At 45.6% G+C, this 16766-nt stretch overlaps 1 protein-coding gene across 1 annotated transcript in view; it reads right to left on the bottom strand.

The window, feature by feature from the left end:
• The window catches only part of FBXO47 (F-box protein 47), a gene marked incomplete at its 5' end in the record, with an annotated part of 1596302 nt that overhangs the window by 769922 nt on the left and 809614 nt on the right, over positions 1–16766 (bottom strand). The window contains one exon of the mRNA XM_069242011.1: positions 10128–10304. Within this exon, the coding sequence (XP_069098112.1) occupies positions 10128–10304 (177 nt within the window). The remainder of the gene's footprint in view (positions 1–10127; positions 10305–16766) is intronic.

Genomic DNA, 16766 nt, shown 5'->3' with positions numbered 1-16766 from the left:
AAATCCTCCATCTTGAGATTGGAGGATTCCCCCAGTAGGAATAGGGATGTGCCCCCCTCCCCTCAGGGAGGAGACACAGAGAGGGTGTAGCCGCCCTCCAGGACAGTAGCCATTGGCTACTGCCCCCCAGACCTAAACACACACCTACATTTAGTACTTAGGGGCGACCCTGAACCCAGGGAATCAGATTCCTGCAACCTACAACAAGAAGAAGGACTGCTTACCTGAAAGCCCCGCAGATAAGACGGAGATGACAACTGACTTGGCCCCAGTCCTCCTGGCCTGTCTCCAGAGTCAAAGAACCTGCACAGTGACGCATCGACAGGGACCAGTGACCTCTGTGGACTCAGAGGACTGTCCTGAACCCGAAGGACCAAGAAACTCCTGAGAACAGCGCCACTGTTCAAAAACTGCAACAACTTTGCAACTTTAAAACAACTTTCAAAGAATTCTCTCTTCCCGCCAGAAGCGTGAGACTTCACACTTTGCACCCGAAGCCCCCAGCTCGAGCTCCAGAGAACTAACACCGCAGAGAGGACTCCCAGGTGACTACGACAACGTGGGTAACCTGAGTCGACCCCCCTGTGCCCTTACAGCGACGCCTGCAGAGAGGATCCAGAGGCTCCCCCTGATCGTGACTGCCTGAAAACAAGGAACCCGATGCCTGGACCAAGCACTGCACCCGCAGCCCCCAGGACCGAGAGGAACCACCTTCCAGTGCAGGAGTGACCAGCAGGCGGCCCTCTTACTAGCCCAGTCGGTGGCTGGCCCGAGAAGCCCCCCTGTGCCCTGCCTGCATCGCTTAAGTGACCCCTGGGTCCCTCCATTGCTTTCTATAGCAAACCCAACACCTACTTTGCATACTGCACCTGGCCACCCCTGTGCTGCTGACAGTGTGTTTTGTGTACCTGTTTGTGTCCCCCACAGTGCTCTACAAACCCCCCTGGTATGCTCCCCGAGGACGCAGGTACTTATCTGCTAGCAGACTGGAACCGGAGCACCCTTGTTCTTCATAGGCGCCTATGTGGTTTGGGCCCTCCTTTGACTTCTGCACCCGACCGGCCCTGTGTTGCTGGTGCAGTGACTTTGGGGTTGCCTTGAACCCCCATCGGTGGGCTACTTATGCCCAGGAGACTGACTGTGTAAGTGCTTTACTTACCTGAGAAACCTAACCAAACTTACCGCCCCCAGTAACTGTTGATTTCTGCACTTTCTCCACTTTTAAAATAGCGTATTAACTTTTTAACTAAAACTGTGTGTACTACTGCTTTGAATCAAAGTTCTATACTTACATGTGTGAAGTACCTTGCATATTATGTACTTACCTCAAATCTTGAATCTTGTGGTTCTAAAATAAATTAAGAAGAGATATTTTTCTATATAAAAACTATAGGCCTGGAGTTAAGTCTTTGAGTATGTGTTCTTCATTTATTGCCTGTGTGTGTACGACAAATGCTTAACACTACCCTCTGATAAGCCTACTGCTCGACCACACTATCACAACATAAAGCATTAGTATTATCTAATTTTGCCACTATCAACTTCTAAGGGAAACCCTCCGACTCTATGCACACTATCTCTCACTTTGAGATAGTATATACAGAACCAACTTCCTACAAATGTTGATAATGAGATCGTCTGATTAATGTGGAAATCAGAAATAACCTTATGGAGGTAAGTTCTCATAACCACTTTGTTAGAGTGGAAGACTGTGTATAGTTTGTGAGAACATAGTGCTTGGATCTCGCTACCCCTGTGCACTGTTATTGCTACAAGGAAAGCTGTTTTCCAACACAGATGTTGTCGGAATGCTTTGTGAATGGGCTTGAAAGGATCCTACATGAAAAGACAATGTTGAGCTCCCAGGGAGGTGAAGGACGCATAATGGGAGGGAAAACCTTCTTCATCCATTCTAGAAAATCCTTGATCATGGGGATTTTGAAAAAGGAGGTTTGTGTCGGACATTTTTTCTAGGCAGTAAGGACTGCCAAATCAAATTTTACTGAAAAGAATTGCAAGCCAGATTTAGCCAAAAGTAGTAAATATGGAAGAATAACATCTCCCTGGCAAGATGTAGGGTCTACATTTTTGAAGGAACACCAAATGAAAAATCGCTTCCACTTGAAGGCATATGTGGAACGGGTTAAAGGATGTCCATGCAGTCTTGTGGCAGGTTCAAGTGTCCGTACTGCACTACCACAGGAGTCATGCGGCCAAATTCAAGGAGGAGAGATTGGGGATTACCATGTGGCCTCTGAATTTCATTAATGGGTCTGCTCTCCATGGGAGCTTGAGATGTGGACGCTCTGACCAGTGAAGAAGGTCCAGAAACCACTACTGATGTGGTCATTCCAAGGCAATTGGGATCATGTTGGTTCTCAAATGGGACAGTTGATTAGGACTGTCAATCAGAGGAATCAGTGAAAGGCGTAAAGAAATTTCACGAACCAGTCGATCCATAGGACATTCCCTCGTGCCTCTGGCTTTTTGTTTTCTGCGGTGGCAAACAAGTCAATGGTTGGAGTGTCCTACAGTTTGAAGATGTTTTGTATGTCATCGTTGTGTAAGACCTATTTGTGATTTTTTTACAGAACTCTGCTGAGAGTGTCTGCTTGAGCATTTTGTACATTTGGAAGGTGAGCTGCCGTGATCATCAGGTCCCTCACTATGAGCCATTTCCAGACTGTTTGGGCCTCATGTTACAGGGGCCTAGACCTCATTCCCCCCTGCTTGTTGAGGTAGTACATAGTGGTTTTATTGTCCATCTGAACAAGCAGTGATTGGGTCTTGAATGATGGACAAAAAGTCTTTAGCGCCAGATGAACTGCCCAGAGCTCGAGGAGACTGATGTGATAGGCCATCTCTCTCTGCGACCATTTGCCCTCAATTTGGAGGTGATCCACGTGGGCTCCCCATCCCAGCAGTGAGGCATCCGTTACTATGGTTTAAGGAGGAACATACTGATGAAATGGCATTCCTTGAAGCAGGTTGACTGGAGAGCACCACCATTTTAGGGACTGTTTTGCATGGAGGGATGGTTTGATTCTGTCTTCCCAGTTGCCCGTCAGTTGGTCCCACTGATCCTTGAGACATTCCCAGAGAGGCCACATGTGGAGACGGGTACTTGGAGTGAGGAAGATGCAGGAGGCCATCAAGCCAAGAAACACTGCCCTCACCTCTGGAGACTTTCATGAGAGTGTAATACTTCTGAAGGATTGATAAGCGTCCCTCCTCCAAAGGACACACACTTGCCTGTATGGCCTGATGGAGGCTCCCAAATAATACGCGCTTTAAACCAAGGTAGGTGTTGATATGCTGAGGTTGACATGAAGCCTCAACTGCTGAAGGAGAACACAGGTCCAGTTGTAATAAAGCTGGGCTTTCTGAGATGTTAACACCTTTATTAGCCAATTGTCTAGGTATGTATAGAAGAAGATTTGGTGTTTCCTGAGGAGGGCAGCCACTACTGCTGTGCACTTTGATAATGTTGTGGGTGCCAACTTTAGGACAACTGGAACTACTTGGTACTGTTAATGGTCCAGCCCCACAACAAACCTCAATAACTTTCAATGTTTTCTGGTGAATAAAATATGAAAGTATGCATCCTGAAGGTCGATGGAGCAAAGCCAATCTCCCTAGTGTAATTGGAGATGGATTTGATGCAATGCCAGCATCCGGACCTTTTCTTGCTGCATCCATTTGTTGGCTAGTTTGAGGTCAAGTATGGGTCTGAATTTGTTCTCGTCTTTCTTTTTCACCAGAAGTATCTGGAATAAATGCCTGTTCCCCGTTGTCTCTGGGGAAGAGCTTTCACCGTCTGCTTTTGTAAGAGGATATATTGCTTTCCGACTGTAGCAATGGGAGATGGAAATTGGACTGTTTCTGAGGTATTGACAGTTGGGGACTGATGAATCTGAGACAATACCCATTTTCACAATATTCAGAACCCAGTCATCTTGTATGAAGTTTTGCCACTCTGCCAGATAATCAGAAATACTTACCCCTCCTGGAGTGGCTAACAGAACAGGAGGAAGTAAGGATTAAGGGTTTTGATCTGCCCCTTGAGCAGGCTGTTGGGTGGCTCTTCCCCTAGTATGCTTTTGCTGGTGTTGCTAATAAAGTTGTTGGGTTTTGTGATTGTTGGCGACACTGATATCATTGAGAGGTTTGAACCCTCTGAATGTTGACATGGCGTTAATAAGGCCCGAAAGATTCTCTCTGTTCCTTAGGTGTCTCTAAGCCCACTGCTTTAAGGGTCTCCAATTTCAGCCTTAATGTGTGCCTTCTCGTTGTGTGTGAGGCATCCTAAGAGGGTGGAAATGGAGAATGGGAGGTTCAGAATTCTCTGTTGAGACTCCGGTTTGAGGGATGTGAGAAGGAGCCAAGAGTGCCGCCTCAACACAGTGTTGTGGCAGTACTCATGTTCCGCTAATAGGGAAGAGTCTGATACTGTACCTGTGAGTTGATTGGAAACCATTGTGCCTGTATTAAGAATGCCCATGAAGTCTTCCTGTTTGTCTTTGGGGAAATGTTCTGGAAACTGCAGAATGGATTCCCATGGTGGTCGATCATACCTGCCAAGAAGGGCAGTTGCACAGGTCTCTTTCATGCTGGTTGCTGCACTACTGCAAACGTTACGACCCACAGAGTCTAGCTTTCTACTCTCCTTATCAGGTGGCACTAAAGAAGTAGGAGTAGTCAGCATGGTGCTTTTTTGCTACTACAAACACTGACTCTGGAGGTGGGTCAGCATGGAGAAAGGTAGGATCTTGCGTTAGAGAATGATATTTTTCTGCTGCCTTGATGGAGCTGGTTTAATTGAGACTGGAGTCCGAAAAAGTTCCATAGTCGGCTCTAGGAGACCTTGCACCAATGCTGGAGTGTTTAAAAAATTACTAATGTTGAGGGGGTTGAAACCAACACTGGTATGTTTAGCTTTGCAGCTCCTCTTCTCAGGACCTCCTGAAACGTGGTGATATCATCCACTGGTGAAATGCGAGGTGGTGGTGAATCCAAAAGTGTCAGAGAGTATTGTCTATTGATGAGAACTTGCGTAAGATCTGGATCTTGATCAAGACTGAATGGTGACAATGGTGTGAGGGCCTGGTAAAATGGAGATGAGCGCCTGGAGCTGTGACGGTGATGACTTGAACGATGGCGCATTCTGGACCGACATCTGGGCCTTGGTATGGGTGTCCACTGGTTGCGGGATTGGTGCCGGCATAAGTGGCACTGTAGATGATAGAGGAGGCAGTGGTGGGGGAGAAGGAGGAGATGAAGCTGGTGGAGCAGAACTTGGTATGACAATTGAAGAGGGGAGTATGTACTGGAATACTCAGAGTCTGGAGATGAATAAATATGTCTTCTCTTTTTCCTTACCTCCTGTAGATTTGTTGACGTTGAAAGGCTCCAACTACCTATGACGCCTCAATCAACCCACCTTGCAGATGATCTTTGTCACTTCCTCAATGTCAAATCGGCAGTTGTATCTCGCCTAGACCCTATCGATGTTGACCAGGACCAATGGTGTTTTTCTGTAGTCTACTTCCTTCAACGTCCTTCAGAGATAGATGACAGAGCCCTGGTAGAGGACTGACCCTCTCCTTGCTCTCAGGTCCCACCTTCAGACAGTGTCTGTTGTCTTCGTTGTTCCTCAGTGCCATGGAGGCAAATTTTCTCTCTGTCCCTCAGGGTGCATCTTGAAAAGGTCCTGCAGTGGTGACAAGACTCCTGGACATGACTTGCTAAGAGGCAGATGATACAGGCATCATGAGGGTCTTTTTTAGCCTTCTTTCTCCCACGGGCCTGGCACCTGTCACAAAAGGCATTTTATTTGACAAAATACCTTACTTTTCTGTCAGGAAAAAAACAGAAACAGCCAAGTAGAGACCAAAATCATCAAATGAAATGGTTGTCAACAAAATCGTCTGGAGAATTTTGTGGAAAAAAAGCCTAAATTGACCAAGCTCAATTCTCCAGAATTCTGTCAGCAGGAGCCGGAAAAAAGAACTGAAGCAACATCCACCTGCTGAGCATGATGGGATACTGGTGGTCCCTGGGTTCTTAAAGGCATAGTCTTATTTTAACTCATATAATGACAGCCTATGGGGCTACACTGTCCTGCTCTCCATCTCTACACTCTATCAAAAAAGGGTTTGTGAAAGAGATTTCTGCTATTTTACAAAAAAGTCATGAAATTATATACATATATAATTCTCCTGACACCCTTTTGAAGTACAAGATGAAGAACTGGACCATTGTAGCCTGTTCCTATAAGCTGCATAATGTTTTTCTCACTTAAGTGACTCTACAGGCCTTCCCGAAGAAAGGTGAACATCTACACTTAAGATATATTGTGAAGAAGTGCTCTGGGATTCCTGCACGTGGGCCGGACCATTCAGTGCTTATGACTATCAATGGAGATCCTCCAAGAGAGAACAACTATATTCCCAGGCAGGAATTTTGGTGTCTCGCCATAGGCATCTGTCCTTTGTTCCTCCAGACGGCCATGCATTGTGTCCTTATGGAATGGCCTTTAATCAAGTTACTCCATGTATTCTTGTTCCTCATAGATGCATTGGGGTTCTCTTGTGGATCTGTGAGGCATATAGGCACTGGAATTAGGGGTGCTGGGAGGCTTCAGCACCCGCAGAAATAATCATGCTGGATTCTGAGGTTAATGAGCAATAAAGATGCCTTTACATTTTGTATTTATCTTGTCACATTTGATACATTTTCAAAGACAAAGGTCAAATATCAGGCTATGACTTCTGACAAATTCCTGCTTTCTTAGAAACTAGAGTGCACTTTTATTTCTCAGACTAAAAAGTGAGATGATATTGTAAAAGTAATCTAGGTGGCAACCCTGCTGGGGCACAGGAAATGTGAGAAAATTAACTAAATATATTTCAAATTATATCAGCAATTATGAAAACACAAATTAAGCACTTTTGTGAAATTCTGAAGTGTGATGGAAACAAAGACTTAGTAGGACCAAAGCAAATCAAGACACTTTACTTGGTGACATGCAAATGATAAATATTAGCTTCCAACTTGTCTCCTCTTCTTTTTATGTTTATGTTTTCTTTCCCTCAGAAATTAACCTTCGACCTGGCCAAGAAGAGATTAGCCTCATGCCAATGGCCTTAGGATGCATAATTTAACAAGACTCATAAGAACTACAGTTGTGTTCTGAACAAAGGCAGCTTAGTGATTGAAATCTGGCCTTCAAAGTCTCGCTTGGCTTTAATCCTGACCACTTGGGGGAGGCATTATGCCCTGGGCCATTGGTCTGGTGAGACAATTAATTCTCTCCAGAACTTCTAACAGAATTGTCAAAGAGTGAGCTCCGGATCTGAATCTAAGCTGTAGAAAAATAGGGAACTGAAGTCAGAATGTTACTTTCTTGGGTACTTTCTTGCTCCGGTGACATCACGATGTTGCTTTCAGAGCCAATGAAGAGCGAGTACCCTCTACTGACATGGAAGTTTCTAGATCCAGTCTGATGCCTGGAATGTTCAAAAGGAGAGGAATCAGCAGGTAAAAGTATCCATCAGAAACAGTTGTGTTTAATAAAACATGAATTTAGACAATTCAAACACGTATGCTAAAGGTCCTGCAGGTCCCATCACTTACATAAGGGCAACTGAAATGTGTACAAAGCCCCTGATGAAATTATCATGTTGCCCTCACAGGTCAACATCCCAGTCTCTGGTGTGACTCACATGGTGGGCTTGCACGAATCCACATATATTGTTTAGGTACCAAGACCTACTGAACACAATCTGATGAAGCTGGTACCACTTACCATGGTACTACATGTGCTAATGGGGATAGCAATGCATTCAAAAGAAACAATGTCTTCAAAATGCAAGTCCCAAAAGGAGCACTATCTTCGTAATAGCAATATGATCAAACACATGTGTGCTGGCCTTCTACTGATCTACAGCTGCAATCTCACATCATCAAACACAGACCGAGGCGGATCACTTCCTCATCTGCTGTAGGCTTCCTGTTGATAGAAACTAAGTGCTTGTTATTTCTAAAGCACGCTGAGTTCCTCCAGCATTGACCCAATAGTGAATAGCAGCCACTACTCCACTTAGACCCACCGTGCCTTATGTTGACATACAACACACTTCTCATTCTCACCCTTAGTCCCTTCCCACACCCAAAAGACAGGGCATCATGACTGGACAGGAAGAAAATGGTATTTGTAAGATGGTCTTATATAACATTTGTTAGAGCAAGCTGTTTTCAAGGATTCCTGATATTCTTTAGAAGGACCTTAAAATCTTTAAAATTTCTGATCACGTACTTGAAAACTCCAAATGCCTGAGAAAGGGCAAGGACATATCATGTTGCTATGAGTCTGAAACTGGGTTAGATGAACCACAAGAATTCATGTAATTGGAATCTAAATTGGAAAGTATATCATGATTGAATCAAGTTGATTGATAAAGAGAAAGACATTTCAAAAGATTTCTCAAGTAAGATACCCAGGGCAACTTGTCTAAATAATCTTTCAGAGGATGTGTCATAATTTAAGCAGATAATGTTACAGGATGTACAACTATGTGTGGACAGAGAATGGAATGAAGAAGATCTAATCATTGTTAGGGCCCTCCTCACAAATGTAAGTTTGAACATGCAAATCTCTATACGTGTACACCTACATGGTGCAGGTACAAAATATGGTATGTTATGACCAACATACTGAGGATGAAAATATCAACAGGTAAGTATAGATTTTCTATACTTAGCTCCTTATATATGCACCTTGTTAACACATACCTTCAGGGTATCTACATGTAGAGGTTAGAATAGTTAGTCTAAACTAAAATGTAATTAACTCAATATTTTGGCCCTCAACATTTTGGTCACGATTCTTGTAACCCAATATTCAGTATACAATATTCTGGACTACAACCCACCTATACCTCTGTGTATATCTCTTCATGAATAGAATGTACTATTTCCATGTGTAGATTTACATCCTGGATGCAGACTTCTGCGTTTCTACCCCCTCAAATGAAGGGTAGAGATTCATACAAGTATAAAGTTACTATTAGTGACATTCTGCCTCCTTATTGAAATCTCCACAACTGGGGCGATCTCTCTATAGAAAATAGGCAATATTAAGAAACTTAATATCAAGTTTTGAATTAAAAATAAGTAAAATACATATTCTTAACTGCTACTCAGCTAAGTCTACTGCATTAAAATTATTTTATTTTTGGGTTTAAATATATTTTAATTAAGTGAAATGTTTTAAAATGTTAGTTTTCTCCCGAGCACTCTTTAAAGTATTATTTCTTTTGAATGTGTGACAATCCTTGATGCATGTTATGTATTATTTTATTTGTGCTTAAATTTGTTTAAAATAAAGGTATGAATTAGAATATATTATATTAAATGATATTATGTATATGAACAAATACAATTTAGAATGTTTTAAGCTTATAAAATCTTTAATAATGAAAATAAAATGAATTGAAATAGCTTTTTTAACATGGTATTTAATTTAATATATTGTATATATTTCCCCATGTGTTTGTATTATTCCTCATCCCTATTAACTTCTATGGAAGTATGTCCAGTGGTTGGCCACAAGTGGTGCTTGACTTAATTCAAAGTTAGGCTACAATACATTGAAGTCTTTTATGTAGGTGGCACTACTGTAATAGATGTAAAAAAAATTGTGAATTGCAAGTGTCTAACATGTAGGAGTATATTTGTATTAGCATGTCCCACCCCAAACCCCTTTTTCAATTTCCATTAGCTCCACCCATAGTGAATTATTCTGTATTTTCCAACAACTCCACATTGTCCCAATCATATTTGTTACTAAATCCTATACTTACGCCTATCAGGGAGTAGATCTCTGTGGAGAAAAGACAGGAGAGGCAGAGACGACAATACTCAGCCAAGGATTTGAGAACAGCACTTTGAAATACATAAAGGAATACTACATTAATTACTCCAGATCACTATTTATCTCTTCATCAGTATGCATGCATTGACACAATACAACTATACAATACAACGAACACGACATTGGCATAAACACTACTTCTGCTGAAAATACAGTAGCAAACGGAGCTCAGATGCTGGTATTAGCTACGTACCATCTACAGGAGATGCTGGCCCAAATATAATGAACAGCAGTCTTGCCTGATTAACCATAGGCCACGGTTTTAGGATACGTGTTAGCCAAAATGCAGAATCGCTTTGATGAGTCCAGTGATCAAGAAGGACATTACGGCAGAATAATCGTATACGTAACTCCAGTTTACGTGCAGAGCCTAAAAAGAATTAAGACATTATTTTAGGCCAATATGATCATTGTAAACAAAGGTTTTTCTCCACAGGTTACCTATAACAGGTTTAACCCTTAATTCTTGTATTGTGATAGGCAGCGGTAGGTGAGCCCTTAAAAACTTGAACATGGCATGAGCCAGATGCCCAGCTCTGGCTTAGCTGGGAGTACTCAATGATCCTCGAGCCCAAAACGATCTGAGCCCGACCCCTCCCTCTTAGTAAGGAACGGTGACTGAGAAAAACAACTTTATAAACCACAGACACGGGGGCTTTGTCTAATGGCATTTCTGAAAAACAGACAATCCAAACATGTTGGTGGTACTTAGATTTTGAATAAAATGCTGGTTTTACAGGCTATGAAAACCAGGTTTAAGTTTAAACGCTAACAAAAACCCGAACACAAACGCGTTGCCTTTTGGCATGTCTGACCAATAAATAATGCATCTGTATTGGTGTTTTAGAGTTCTAACGCAATATTGGTGTTTACAGGCCGTGAAAACCATCATAATGTTTAAACTCTAAAAACATGAACATTGGAGGAGGGACTGGAGAATCAGGTTTGCGTCTTAGCGTAGGCTCACCCGCCTATGATTCTGGGAAAATAGCTCAATGTCCCCATGCCTAAACAAGCATTTGCAATGCAAAGGGTCTCGCGTTTGCTCGAGTTAGAGCTATTAGCGTTGTAAATTCCTAACTGGACTTTTATTGCCACATAAATTGAAAATGAAAAGTAAAACAGTTGGCATAAGTGAGCCTATTCAAAGCACCATGAGTGTGAACGTGACACACAAAAGGAAAAAGAAGTTTGTTCGCAAACTATCGGCAAACGTACAATTATCCATGTAACAGGGTCAGTGTCTAAGGCGGTAACAAAACCGCCCCAAGGAGGGACAAACGTAAAGCATTAACGAATGATAAAGGATTTTTGGAAGGCAAGCCCATGAACGAGTGATAATAATGGGTGTGCGGTGGGCGTGGTTAAAAGCCCACAGGTGGATTACAACAGGTCAAAGCGCAACCTGAACCTAAAAACTACTTAGTTCACCCTTTTTGACATGCTACTACTTAGTTCACCCTTTTTGTCATGCTACAATCACTTCTGTACTTCAATCACCATTACAATTCATCCCCAAGAAGAAATACAGAAACGCCTGAACCTGTCTAGTAAATAGGCTCATGCAGACACGCAAGCATATGCATGCAGAGATGTGCAAGCACACATGCATGCAGACACACTACTGACACACCTGGCATTCCCAAGCTTCGAACACGAACACACAACTACTCTTTCAAAAATCCCTATTTTGAAGTGGTTGGCAGCAGCTGGTAGTAAGGAGCCAGTGCTTAATTTGTGTTTGCTGTTTCTGGTGCTGAGCACCAGCACTTATTTTTGAGGGCCGGTGCTTATTCTTTTGCCTCAGCCATTTACTGTGAGCAAAAGACATGTATGGGAAAGGCGGAGGAAGAGAAAAACGAAAAAGGGTCACAGAGGGAGAAAGTAGAAAGCTGCAAGAGTGCGCTGAAGGGGCAGGGAGTGGCTATAAATGGATTGAAGAGGCCCGAGATGGCTTCAGGATTACGCTGCCTCAGTATTCATTGTTGGCACATTTCATTGCATCAGCCACATGTTTAAGAGGAGGGCTTTGGGCACCAGCACCTTTTTATTTACAAATTAAGCACTGTAAGGAGATAGTCTCAAGAATAAAATATTCAAGAGCGTCGCTAGTTGGTCAGCATGCAAACTCTACACCTGCTCAAACCCTCAGCTTACACTGTGAAGCGTTGAACAGATTTTAAATGTCAATCTAACAGCAGTCATACCACAAGTAGCCTTCATCTAAAATATCCACGTATACAAGCTGCCACCAAGACAGCAAGCCGGACTTTTAGATGTGATAGAAATCATAAATGAAGCTTTAAAGAGAAGGAACATTTTACTTTTCAATTAATTAGTCTAGCTGGAACAAGTGGGTCCTGTGGGGGAAATTGCCGAAGTCATGAAGTCTCCCCCCTGGGAATTTTGTGGAAGGTGGTGCAGCTCACAGGCGCCGTTTTGGGTGCTGTTTGGGCGTTTTGGGAGGAATGGGCGTTTTTTATTTAAAGGAGGACATTTTGTATCGACCACCATTTTAGGTGGCAACATGGTGGCTGGTGAGGAGCAGCTTTTTGTGAGGAGCAGCTTGTGTGTCATTGGTAGTGTAGTTTCATGGAGACTGAGGCGGTCTGAATCCCGGAATAATAGTTGTGGTTTCATTAGCACCTCTGGTGCGGGCTGTTATAAAGTGTGTATTTCCCTTACCTTCATTGATTGCAGCATTGACGAGCGGGTCGCACAGGAGCTGCGGCTTCTTCGAGAGCCCGCCCGCCTCGACTTGCTGGTGGCGGGTGTGGATAGTAGTTCCCGGCCGGCACTCCGAGCGTGGTGGCGGTGGCCGTGGTGGCCTGCTCGCCCGCGCAGCACCAGCGTAAGGAACAGGTTTGGCATGCGGGGCAGGGAAGCGTAGGGGCGTTGTCAGAGCCTCCCAGGGGAGGAGTGCTGGTGCCTCTGACCAGCTATCATGTGTGGTGGCTCGGCCGCACTCCAAGGATGTTTTGGTGCGGGCGGGGGGAGGGGCTGGGGAGGACAGCAAGGCCTCGGGAGGAAAACCACGGCAGAGCCGGGAGAAACGAGAAGGGGGGAGGGCTTGGTGGCGCATGGTGGGGGTGGGCCTCATGGGTAAGGGGTTGGGAGAGCCTGCAAGGGAAGGTATTGGGGGGTTAAGAGAGGAGCGGCCGGGGAGATTAGGAGTAATGGGGGTGGAGCTGGGATGGGAGTCACGGAGGACACAGAGGAAGGAAAAGGGTTTGGCCAGGGAGATAGGGGTGAGGATTTGGGGGTAGAGCAGGTAGTGTTGGCTTTAAGGGAGGGACTGGGGGTAGAGTTCGAAGGGGCAGCGCCTGTGCAGCCAGAAGGAGGGCACGGGTTTGGGCCCCTCTTGGAATGGAGCGAGGATGAAGGGGAAGGACTGGAGATAGAGGAGGATGGGATCACGCTGAAGGTTCACCCTCCCCGTTGCATTTATGATGGGGGGCGGGAGGTCCTTTGGTTCCACGGTGGGAGACCATGTCTGAAGAAGGGTGGGGAGACCCTGGGGAGGAGGAGAAAGAAGAGGAGCAGCAGCAGTAGGGTGGGTGAGTTTTCGGTACACGGCTCACCAGCACATTGGGCCTTTTTTGGCAGGAGCAGCCACGGGCGGAAAAAGATGACTCAGGTGGGCCTATGGTGGCCCGGGAACCCTGGGAGGAAGTGAAGGCGGGGCCCAGCACGGCCGGTTGGATAACATCAACACGACCGGAGGAGCAAGAAAAAGGGGCAGCCAAGGTTTGTATAAAAGGGCAGCATGGCGCCTGACGGTCAACGGCCTGGCCATACTGAACAGTCGGGAAGGTTCCGGACGGCCTCCAGGTGGCCATCGTTTCCAGCAGCAGGAGCGGTGATGGGCATAAAGAAAGCCAGGGTGTCAGAGAGCACTTGGCACAGTGACTATGATGAGAGTGTCTGCAACGATTTATTGGATTATGATGAGGACAGTGTGGAAGAGGGGGAATTACGGGAGGAGGACGAAGAGGACTGGTGGGGTAAACGGGGGGGGGTCTAATGCTGTCCATAAGTCATTGCAGGTATCGGACGAGGCATCGGTACCGGGAAGCGCGGCAAGACGGACGGTTCTGGAGCAGCCACTGTCATTGCAAAAAGGTAAAGGGGGGGGCTTAATGCCCAGGGATGGTGTCAGTAGCGATCGAGGCGAATGCAGACAGCTCCGGCGAGCGCCTACATAAAGGGGTCAGGGGAGAAGTCAGGTAAGTCCAGCGAGGTTCAAAGCGAGGAGAAGGTGACTGGAAAACCGAAACGCCTGCCATATATGGGTACGGCAAAGCCCCTTGGGGCTCACCTTATGGTGGCCACAAAGGAGGAAATTTGGAAAGGGGAGTATGTCGAAATGCTAAAGTTGCTGCATAGGGAAGTCAGGTCGAAAGAGGTTTTGAAAGAAGAAGAATATGAATTGACGAAACACCCCAAGGTCCCAGTGACCATTGAAAACTGGACTGCCGCATTTTTGATTTTTGCGAGTGTTTATTGTGAGCGTTTTCCTGATAGGTCGGTATCGCTCTTTAAGTTTATGAATGTTATTCGGAAGGCGCACCTCAATTATGGAGGATATGCATGGGTACAATACGATGAGGAATTTCGCGCACATATGGTAGCGGACCTGGTGGTGCAATGGGGGAAATTGATGCGGGTCTGAGGCAACATACGATGGGCCCCACAAAGTTTGGAAAGATCATTTTCACAGTGAGCGGCTTGCCCATTATGTATTGCCCCTTTCGAAAACGCGTCACCCAGGGTGGGGCCAATACGGGTGCTAAGGGGGGGACAGGAGCATCGGGAAGCGGAACGCCAAAGAAAGGAGCGTGTTGGGACTTCAACAAAGGACTTTGCACTCGTGAATACTGTACGTTCGAGCATGAGTGTTCGAAATGCACTGGTGGACATGCCCTTGTGGACATGCCCTTATCAACTGCTACGGGGCAGGCAACACCGGGACTCAGGTTTCGGGACAGGGAGGAAGCGGCCAGGGGAGTCAGGGTCAGGCCTGGTCGAGAGGACAGGGTACCTTGGGAAAAAGCTATTACTCCAGTAAAGATTGACAAGTTGCGTTTTTGGGTGGAACGCTATGGTAACAGACAGTCAGGACAATTGTTGCTTCAGGGCTTTCTTCATGTTTTTTATTTGGAATATACGTGGCCTCGGCAGCGGCGCTGGGCAGAGAATTTTAGGTCGGTCCAAGGAAAGGAGGAGCTAGTGCGGCTCAAATTGGAAAAAGAGGTGGCAGAGGGGCGCATGGAGGGTCCTTTTTTGGATTGGCCTCTCCATAATCTTATCGTCTCACCTATTGGAGTTGTCCAGAAAAAAGAGCCGGGCAATATTGCCTGATACACCACTTATCCTGGCTGGAGGGTGTCTCCATTAATGATTTAATTCCGGAGGAAGTTACGAAAGTCTTGTATGCGTCGGTTGATGTGGCCATGGTGGAGTCGTTGGGCTCCGGCGCCTTAATGGTGAAAACAGATATCAAATCAGCTTTCAGGTTGCTACCGGTGAATCCCTGGGATTTTGAATTGTTGGGCATTCAATTCCAGGGCAGGTGGTATGTGGATAAGGCGCTCCCCATGGGTTGCTCGATTTCTTGTTCTCTTTTTGAGTGCTTTAGCACATTCTTACAGTGGATTTTTGAAACAGTGACTGGGCACAAGGAAGTGACCCATTATTTGGATGATTACTTCTTTGCGGGCCACAGGGTTCCGACTGCTGTAAAGTGGTACTGGACCAATTTCAGGAGATCATGGGGGACTTGGGTGTACCCCTAGCCCCTGAGAAAACAGTTGGGCCCAGCACAGCCTTGGCCTTTTTATGTATTGAGTTGGATACAGTAGCCATGGCGGCTCGGTTGCCCGCGGACAAACAGACAGCCATGATTGAGATGATGCAGATTATGGTTCAGATGAAGAAGGTGACGGTCGGAGAAATTCAGGTGCTTTTGGGCCACCTTAACTTCACCTGCAGGGTTGTCAGAGCAGGACAGACGTTTTGCAGGAGACTAGGTATGGCTTTATCAGGGTACTGTTTGCCGCATCACCATGTGCATCTTGACGCTGGAGTGAGGGAGGACTTGAGGATGTGGTATGTATTTTTGGAATCATTTAATGGTATTCCAATCCAGACATGGCCGCTGTGTGAATGGGACGTCCAAATCTTATCAGATGCGTCGGGGATTTGGCCTGTAATGGCAGGGGAGATTTTGTGCGGAGGAATGGCCGATGGCGTGGCGGGCTGGCGGGCGTAGCATTGCATTCCTGGAGTTATTTCCTTTGGTGGTAGCAGTGCGCATTTGGGGTCATTTATTGATGCATAAAAGATTGCTGTTCCGAGTGGATAACCTTGTGGTTGTCCAGGTGGTGAATCGTCAGTCTGCCAAGGATGTACAGGTCTTGCAGCTGCTGTGTGTCTCTGTTTTAGAGTGTTTGAACCGCAACATATTTTTCAGGGAGCAACATGTGCCAGAAGTCAATAATGACATTGCGGATGCATTATCTCGTTCGCAGTGGGAGAGGTTCCATGGGTTGGTTGCGGACGAGGCACTGTGCAGGACATTTATGCCGGCAACTCTGTGGACCATAGGAGACGGAGGATGCTGCGGTTGGTGATGAATTTGTTGGCTCCCTCCACACGTCAAGAGTATGTCAGAGCGTGGTGTGAATTTTTGCGGTCTGGGGCTCAGGAGCAACATTTTGACAGAGAGAGTGGACGATGTGGTAAACTTCATTATGGATCTGGTGGGAAGGTGTTTGTCGAGGGTTTCCATTGCAGGGAAGTTAGCTGGTATTGCATTCATGGGTAATCTTCT

Source organism: Pleurodeles waltl, chromosome 6 (genome assembly GCF_031143425.1).
Source record: "Pleurodeles waltl isolate 20211129_DDA chromosome 6, aPleWal1.hap1.20221129, whole genome shotgun sequence".
Lineage (NCBI taxonomy): Eukaryota > Metazoa > Chordata > Amphibia > Caudata > Salamandridae > Pleurodeles > Pleurodeles waltl.
Note: the sequence above shows the minus strand (reverse complement) of the source record. Positions and strands in the feature narration are given on the sequence as shown.